A 9,463-nucleotide genomic window follows, 5' to 3' on the forward strand; every position below is an offset into this window, starting at 1 on the left:
TTTTTTTTATCCCGTTGTGTCACGAATTATGTGATGTTCAATAATCAATTTAAAAGATAATTTTGCAAGTCAAGAAAGTTGATTGACAAGCAAGTTAGCTAACGTTAGACAGATGCTATAATGTAACATTAGCTAGCTGACAATTACACTTTAAACAACTGGGGGTAAAATGTCTGAACTTTATGCATTGCTTTTATTCTACACGATTCCCAATACAAGTGGGGCCTCAGACCCTGGAGGTGGGTGGGACGCGTCTATACTTTAAGCAAGTGGCTTGTCCTTCCGTGTTCCCGCTTTGCGCTCTGATTGGCCATGCACGTTTCTGGTCATGTGACATGTGCGCCAATCGTGGGACGGCAAGTTCTGCACCTATTTCCGGGTCTAACAGCCTGCAAACTACCTAACGCCTAGTTTATCACTGGTTAAGCTTAGGCGACTCTTTCGCAGTTGGTTAAGGTTAGAGTTAGGAATCAGGGCAGGCGTTCTATCGCCATGCTCTAAGACAAACTCTAACCTTGACCAACTTCGAAAGAGCGCCTAAGCTTAACCGTCCAAAAACTTGCCGTCCCACGATTGGCGCACATGTCACATGACCAGAAACGTGCGTGGCAAATCGCAGCGCAAAACGGGAACGCGGAAGGACAAGCCACTTGCTTAAAGTATAGAGGCTGTCGGGACCTGTGCAGGAACCCCTCTTGGGGTTGGACATTTTAACACAGAAATCTATTACAATCTTTTTTATAGATTTTAATTACAGAAAACCATTACAATCTTTTTTATTTTAATTTAATCTTTTATTATTTTTCATAGATTTTAATGACAGAAAATCTATAAAAAAATTCTGGAAGGTTGTAAAATAAATCTTATGCTCATTTTATGCCTATGTCTATTTTGTGTCTACACCACTGCTGTGAAGCACTTGCAATTCTTGTATGAAAGGTGCTATACAAATAAAGTTTATTATTAATATTATTATGCATAATAAACAGGGATTAGATGGTGTTTGTTCATAAACTACAACTTTAGAACAAAACAGACGCTGAAGACCATCGTTACCGTCATTACCTCTTAGTTTTAGGTCACTTGGAGATTCATAAGCGTAATATTAAATGTGCAGGTAGGGAAATTAGGAAATATCCTGCAGCTGACTGGGGAAATAGGCCTGAAAACGGATCAAACCTAACTTTTCACAATGGAGTGAACGCTCAGTGGTGGCCGGTGTTGGAAAGTAATTGCTTGACATAACTTGGTGCACTAACAAAACAAACGTTTCAAACAAAGTAAGTGTTCTGCAGACCGTTTTTATATAGGCCAAATACAATGGCAGTAGGAATAGTGTCTGTGAAACAAACCCATGCCTCCCTACTAACCCTCTGACACAGCTGTCACTGATCAGGCCAAAACAGTCGTTTGCTTTCTTTCCCTCTGAGGAATAAAACATTGTTTATGAACTTGGTAAAAATGTATAATCTGGACAATTTATTTATGTGCTTTAAATGCTTGGGTCACACAAATATTCTGACTTCCATACGAGGTCACATGAAAGAAAATTAAAACAAAATAAAGTTTGGATTGCCATGAGCCCCACAAATAAAATGAATCCGGTCTTGAATACTTTTCTTTTTTTAGCCACTTTTTCTCCTCTTTTTCTATTTTTCTCCCATCCCAATTCTGCTGTGCCAATTCTCCCCTCCCCTGTCTTGAACGTTGCTCGCATATGCCCCCCACTGGCCGGCTGTAGGGAGGATAGAAGCCTTGCATCACGTGTCACGTGTGCCTGTCACATCTTTTCACCTGCCAGCGCGGACTCTCATTGGCGAGGTGTAACGTGTGGGAGGCTCACACTACCCCCGCTATTTCCTGTCTCTGCTGTGCAGGCGTCCCCAACCAACCTGTAGGAGTCGCTGTCCACAATGTCCAGATTACCACCCATCGACTTCCACCCGCTAACTCTGCCAATTGAGTATGATGACTGGCCCAAGCCGGAGGCAACGCAGACAGCCGGAGTCGAACCCGGTGTCTCTTGCGTTGGTGACGAGCGCAATGTCCGCTGCGCCACCCAGCCGCCTGGTCTTGAATACATTAATACAGTTAATATATGGGAGAGGAGGATATGTGTGCACACTGCAAATGAAACAACTTATCTCTTGGCTTCGGAAATGGAAAACAAGACAAATGAATCGCTATGGAAACCACTTAATAGCTTAACAGGCTTACTATAAATACAGCTCAAATAATCAAAGGAATGAAAGCACGTGGATTGAGGAGTAAAGAAGTGTTTTTTTCTGCTTGGGGAAAAAGCACAGAAACCAGAATCTAAGCTCAACGGTCACATTTTCAGGGGATATTAGCTTAATCTTTACAGGCGTTCACTCTTGCTAATATCCTCCATACATGAACTAACCATTGGCTAACTAAGGATTGGAGACCCCTAGGGAATCAAATCTAGATTATGACGAGACCTCAGGGATTAAGCCAAACATAACCGTTTTACTAAACCTGCATCTTTAGACATTTGACTTTTTTTTTTACTTTACTTTAATTTAACCTTTATTTAACCAGGTAAACCTTACTGTACCTCAAGACGCAAATGTTAATTGTTATGGAGACATGTGCTGGGCTGGAGCATTGTGCAACTACATCACACTGTTATTGTTTCTTGATGAATTGAAAATGGAGGACCCTTATGTAAACAAGACAAAAGTATTTTTCTGGTCATCATCCTCTTAGCAGTTGTTAGTATTGAGCTGTACTGTATTGTACCCATTCTGCAATCTGTTAATAAAGTTTTCAATCAATCAATTGTGACCTGTGATTCAATCCTCTGACTGCAGTTTAATAACCTGGGCCCAGGAGTTCAAAACGTGTAATCCCTATCTGATCGGATCAGATTTGGATTAATTCATTTCAACTCATTATGAATCGAAAATGGGGGACCCTGATGTAAACAAGACGAAAGTCTTTCTCTGGTCTGCATCCCCTTAACAATTGTGTGTATTGAGCTGTACTGTACTGTACCCATTCTGCAATCTGTCAATTAAAATGTTCAATCAATCAATCAATCAATCAATCAATCAATCAATCAATCAATCAATCAATCAATCAATCAATAGGGATTCAATGTTTTGAACTCCTGGGCCCTGATGATCGGATTACTCCGAAATATATGAATAGTTTGACTGACACCTAAATGAGCAAATTCTCTTCAGGCAGGTGAGTCTGACCACCAACTCAGAGGACTAATCCAGGCATACAGAGTTCAGAGAATGGAAGTTGATCCAGCTACATGCGTGCATTTGGCTATGGTGTGCGAGACCACGGTGGTGAGCGTTCCTTATGACGTACCCCAGAGCGGCAGATGTTACAAACACCACCCACAAGTGACCCAGGCTAAGGGTGAAGGAGTAGACGACCATTCCGACCAAGGAGAGGAAATACACCACCAGAGTCGTCTGTCTGAAGGGAGGAGAGAGGAGGACTAGTCATTACACAGAATACACGTCTATCTATCTATCCAGGCTAGTGTTGTCACGATACTGGAATTTCGAACTTCGATACGATACCTTGAAAAGTATCGATAATCGATACCATTTTCGATACCACAGGGAAAAAGGTTCAATCTTAAAATGTAAAAAAAGAAGAAAAAAAATGTAAATATATATTTATTTTAATAAATTTTGCTTTTGTTGCTGGTTGATTCTCCTCAGCTTCTCTCTGGTACTATAAGAGAAGATAAATATAACACTTTTAAAACCATTTGTTTATCTTTAGATCAGACATTTAAAAATAACTAAATGATATAATCTTAGAAATTAAGTAAACACTGTAATCTGTGTTGCATGTACCTGACAAACTGAACTGTTTGTATTACAGTCATATTCCAACTTAACTGAATGCACATGTGTGTGTGTGTGGACTACTGTACTATTACAGGTATTGAAATAAACAATGCAACTTCCTTATACAAAATATATATATATATAATTTTTCTTTTCTTTTTTATGAATAATTAAATATCGATAATGCGGGAAATGAGTATTGAAACTATTTTAAATATTCAGAATCGATATGTATAGAAACATCGATATTTTTGACAACACTAATCCAGGCTACCTGATATTTGCCAGCTTGTACTACCGGGACACACTGAGAGGCTATTAACATTCCTAATGGGCTTACGAATCTAATTGAATCGGATCTGGATTTTTGTGTTTACATTTATGAACAACATACCATGGCAAAGCTAAAACCCGAAGGAAAACCTCCCACAGTCAATAACCCTTTCACTACCACACTACAGAATATTAACCTTTCACCTGAAAGGGTTAACCTTCTGTAGTGTGGCAGTGAAAGGGTAAACCTTCTGTAGGGTGGTCGTTAAAGGGTTAACACGTTGTAGTGTGGTAGTGAAAGGGTTAATGGGACTGTACAAAGTCAAAAAAAATAATATTCTGCTTCAACGTACAACGTAATGTTATGCTGTTAAACGTGTAAAGCGGTTAGATGAGGCTGGAGAGCCTCACCGTCAATAACCTCATCCCCTCGGACAGGAATAACAACACCCCTGGGCAGGGGATATAACCAGGGCTGTTTCAACACAAACAGGCTTACTCTGGTGAAGCTCTCTCTTGTACAACCACGCGTAAAATACGGATCCCAAATGATTTTGTTAATACAACAGAGTCCTTTAACACTCTCCCACACAGGACGACGAGGCCGCGAGTGTCAACAACAGATATCCAGGCTGACTGCTGCGTACCCTGGTGGCATGTGAAGAATTTGTGGTCACATTTCTCAATGCCATGACTTGGCGTTGCAGGTGAACCAAGAGCCATCAAACCACAGACGGAGCTTTTAACGAGTGTTTAAACTGCACCAATAAACAAATAGGCCTGCTGTAATAGATAATGATGTCTACATTTTCAGATAGGAGAATGGCTTTACCACATGCGCTATCTCTAGTAGTCAGGTTATACAATGACTAGTTTCCTTGCTTTCGTGCAGTGGGGCCAAGCCTCGGCCAGCCCGGGAGCAAGATGAGAGAAAGCCTGTCGGCTCAGATATGAGAAGAGGGGCTTCAGACGTACAACTGAGTTCCACTGGGATCCTAACGCTGCCCACAGTCCAACAAAAGATGTAATTCCCTTTGACGCCTCACTGTGATCAGGAGATTTAAAAGACATCCATGCAGGGAGCCCTTCATTTAACCCAAAGCTAAGACTTTGACCAATAGGAGCCATTGTAGAGCTCAGGGTGCACAAATATTTGTTGGAGCGCATCCTTTTGCTGGTTCTATTGCAGGAGTCAGCAACCTTTTTGATACGATGTGCCATTTTAAAATGTTCTTAATGCCATATCAACATTAAGGTTAACATTAATTTAATTATGACACCACATCAAAATGTAAATCTCCAACAGCTCTGTAATTCTATACCATCCATATAACCACTGCACTTCCGCGTTACATGGAGCTCATGGGAGAGCATGGGGGGATAAAATTAATGAATGTTGATGAGAGCCTTGACGTAAGTTGTTGTAGCTACGGCTGTGGGGGTGCTGGAGACATTATCCAATATACTTTTTTTTTTTTTTTTATAGTATCCCAGTCAAGGCTCTCATCAATATTCATTAATTTTATCCCCCACGCTCTCCCATGAGCTGAAAAGTGTTGTGGTGTTCTATAGGCAACGTGCATAGCAATAGTTTTAATAACCATTTTCCTCTCATAATTATATAAGAGCACTATACAAGAATGCTGCCATCTTTATGAGATGCTTGCTTGCCATACCTGGACACATTCAGCCTGGTCTGCATCATCCTTTAAAGTTTTCTCATGTTTGTTTGGTCTCAAATTGGCGTTTAACACTCAATCAATGTTCGGCAAACAACAACAGACTGACCCTTCTGATTGACTCTGACCCTGAAATATCCATGATATATCAGTCAACCTACCATAAATGACAGGCTGTGCAACTGCCAATGGCTGTGAAAGAGGTAACTCGGCATGGGGATGAGAGGACACTTCAACATTTCCAAAAAGGTTCCTCTCTTACACACTTGCTAGCGTGCCATTGGTTTAGATACCGTGTGCCAATGGTGGCACTCGTGCCTAAAGGTTGCTGACCCCTGTTTTATTGAGTTCCATGTTTTTGTGACCTCAGCTGACATGAGCATAATGACACCACAACAGCACGGAATATGCCGCGTATCATAAGGTGTCACAAGGCAACCAACCATCCTTTATTATGTGGCCTATATAAAGACAATGTGATCTGATGACAGGGTGTGACTAAATTCACATTACAAGGATCATGTCACAAAACAATCTTTGTCATCAAGACAGATAGAACATTCAACCTTTGGACCAATGTTTGGTTTGAGTCAGTGTTTGGTTGCCTCAGTCGTTGAACAGCACACAATAGTGCTCTTATTTGTGTTCAGGTTTACTCTTTTGCATGAGTAATGTGTTTTGCATGAGTAAATGTGTTTTGCATGAGTAAATGAAGTTGAACAGTCTATACAGACATGATTACAAAGGTAACAAATAAGGCCAAGGTGAGGATCCAAACAAATACAATATGTATTCACCCCCAAGCATTATTGAAACCTAGTCAGACCTGTTTCCCTCCTTGAAGCATAGCATATGGATGAACAAAGCAAAAAGGTTTTACTTTAAGCTTCAGAATCATTCAAATGGCATCTCACTAAGTGTCTCACTCCCTCTGTGTGTGTGTTAATGAGTGTCTTACTTGTAGGTTTTGGTCTTGTCCAACCAAATTCCGCATATGAGGGACCCCACCATGCCAGCAATGACAATAGTCAGACCGATTCTCCCAGCGTTAACCTCTTCACCCTGTGTGTGTGTGTGTGTGTGTGTGTGTGTGTGTGTGTGTGTGTGTGTGTGTGTGTGTGTGTGTGTGTGTGTGTGTGTGTGTGTGTGTGTGTGTGTGTGTGTGTGTGTGTGTGTGTGTGTGTGTGTGTGTGTGTGGAGGGGGACATAAACATTTATGATGTGACTCCAGGTTAAAATTGAGACGCTCAAAGACATTTCCACACCCCTTCAATAACTTATATGGAGTGAGATGGGTCACTACTAAGCCGTTATTGGTGTCAGGGCCATGTCGTTGCCAGTTTTAGTAGTCCTCTTTCTGGTCTACTTGGTGACCAATCTTTGTGGACCGATAACATCCTCTGGGTCTTCGTCTTCCTTTAAGGACGTAGGGTTGTCCTCGACTAAAGCAATTCTTTAAATCTAAATGGTGTTCGATTTAAATCAACAAATCTGTAAAATTGTGCACCCATGCAGAAAGATTTTTAGACGTTATTCTCTAAAGTGAATTCTTACAAGAGATGTTCTCATCATTTTTCATGAAATATTTTATTCAGCATAGGAAAACAAAAAAACCTAAAGATCGACTACCAATGATCAATGAACAAATAAACTAAGAGGCAGCCCTATAAAGAAAGAGAGAAAGCAAGAAAGAAAGAAAGAAAGAAAGAAAGAAAGAAAGAAAGAAAGAAAGAAAGAAAGAAAGAAAGAAAGAAAGAAAGAAAGAAAGAAAGAAAGAAAGAAAGAAAGAAAGAAAGAAAGAAAGAAAGAAAGAAAGAAAGAAAGAAAGGCAGCCCTGCTGTTTGTTAGGGAGGGGGCGAGGGAGGCAGTAAGTGGGACTTACGGGGTAGTGCTCAATGATCATCCTGTTCAGCAGCGTGGAAACAGAGTAGAAACAGCCGACATTCAGCCCTGCAGAGGAAGGGAGACAAGTTGTCAAGTATATTCTGAGACCTGTAGGAGAGACAGAAAATCCAGATGGGACCTTTTGTTATGGTTTGAAACCGACCCCAATAGCACAACACAAGACAGGTATGAGAGTAGCCCAAAACAGGGCAATATTTATTATATAACAAAAAGCGGCACAGTCCCTTTAAGGGAGAACACAAAAAAACACTAGAGTCCATGAAATATGAAAACTGCTGCACTGTGCCTTTAACAGGCGAACAGGCTAAGGGACTAGGGGCACTGGAGAGGGGGACAGGGACAGAGGCCCGGAGAGAGGGGCTGGGGACGGGGACAGGAATCCAACAGCGGAGGCCGGGCACGGGGACCGGGGCCCGACGGCGGAGGCCGGGCACGGGGACCGGGGCCCGACGGCGGAGGCCGGGCACGGGGATCCTCTTCCGTCCCTACACCGAGTAGGGCTCTGCTGCTCAGAAAGGAATCCTCCTCCTCCTCCTCGGATGCTGCATACGGGCAGCGCAGAACAAAGGGGGTCCCAGGGGACCGGGGCGAGAACACGCCATCCTCCCGTGGAAAGGGAGCGATGGCGAGCCGGGGTCCGAGGGAGAACACGCCATCCCCCCGTGGAATAGGGAGCGATGGCGAGCCGGGGTCCGAGGGAGAACACGCCATCCCCCCGTGGAATAGGGAGCGATGGCGAGCCGGGGTCCGAGGGAGAACACGCCATCCCCCCGTGGAATAGGGAGCGATGGCGAGCCGTGTTGACGTCTGGAGTGGGAACACTGGAGTCCTCCCGTAGAGAATTAGAGAGCAAAGGCGGTGTCCCACTCCAGGCACACGGCGACAGGTGGTGATGGCTGGCACGTCATCTCACGCCGGAGACGCGGCAGGTGATGGTAGCAACAAGATGGCACGACGTCTGGAGTGAGAACAAAGGGATCCTCCCGTGGAAGTATAGAGAGCGAAGACGATGTCCCACTCCAGGAAACGGCAGTAGATGGTAACGTACAGAACCAGCGTACAGAACACAGAACGACCCGAACCAGGACTGGAGGGGAGTCTGCAACCTAAGTACTCTCCCGAGCTGATCGCAAACTCCCAACAGGTGCGTGAAGGTAGAGGAACAAGAATGTCCAAAGGTGGGGGCTGGTGAAGAGTAGGAGACAGGGAAAAGTCCTCGCAAGGGTGGGGGCTGTTGAGGAGAGTAGACAGGGAAAAAAGGTCCAGGGACAGGCGAATCCTCACACCTTTGTGTTCGGCCTTGTCACTCTTCCCTCTTAAACACAGCTGGCGAGTTCACACGCACGCACGCACGATACGCACAGCTAGTATCCATAGTTAGCCACGAAGGAATCGTCCTTCTGTCTCTGCCTTAGTGCTTAATGTAATGTAGCACTCAGCACTGTGACATTGAGGGTCAGTGAGGTTGTTCTGGAGAGAGGGGATATAATGAATGAGATTGGTGGTGGTGGTGGGGAGGGGGTTGGGTTGGGTTGCCTAGCAAACTGATGATTTATACACCCTCTCTGCATTGATTACATTAAAGCGGTTTGGGGGGGGGGGGGGGGGGGGGGGGCTGTCAACATGCGCCTTGACTGACATGCTGCTAATTCTGGACTGAGGAAGACCAGGATCCACCATGGCCTCTCTTCATGGGGTTCTATTTCAGTTGAGAAAGGAGTTCTTCTAAGAGAGAAATTAATTCTGTAATACTGTAATACTGTAATG

The 9,463-nt window shown here is 43.5% G+C and overlaps 1 protein-coding gene across 3 annotated transcripts in view; it reads right to left on the minus strand.

Annotated features, from left to right (window-relative positions):
- Positions 1 to 9,463, minus strand: part of flvcr2a (FLVCR choline and putative heme transporter 2a) — a 45,325-nt gene that overhangs the window by 8,573 nt on the left and 27,289 nt on the right. For all 3 annotated transcript variants that reach the window (XM_084309486.1, XM_084309485.1, XM_084309487.1), the window contains 3 exons: positions 7,674 to 7,741; positions 6,750 to 6,853; positions 3,346 to 3,456 (listed from right to left, as the gene is read on the minus strand). In XM_084309486.1, coding sequence (XP_084165612.1) covers positions 3,346 to 3,456; positions 6,750 to 6,853; positions 7,674 to 7,741 — 283 coding nt within the window. The remainder of the gene's footprint in view (positions 1 to 3,345; positions 3,457 to 6,749; positions 6,854 to 7,673; positions 7,742 to 9,463) is intronic.

This window comes from Notolepis coatsorum, assembly GCF_963971535.1.
Source record: "Notolepis coatsorum genome assembly, chromosome: 3".
In the NCBI taxonomy this organism is placed as follows: domain Eukaryota; kingdom Metazoa; phylum Chordata; class Actinopteri; order Aulopiformes; family Paralepididae; genus Notolepis; species Notolepis coatsorum.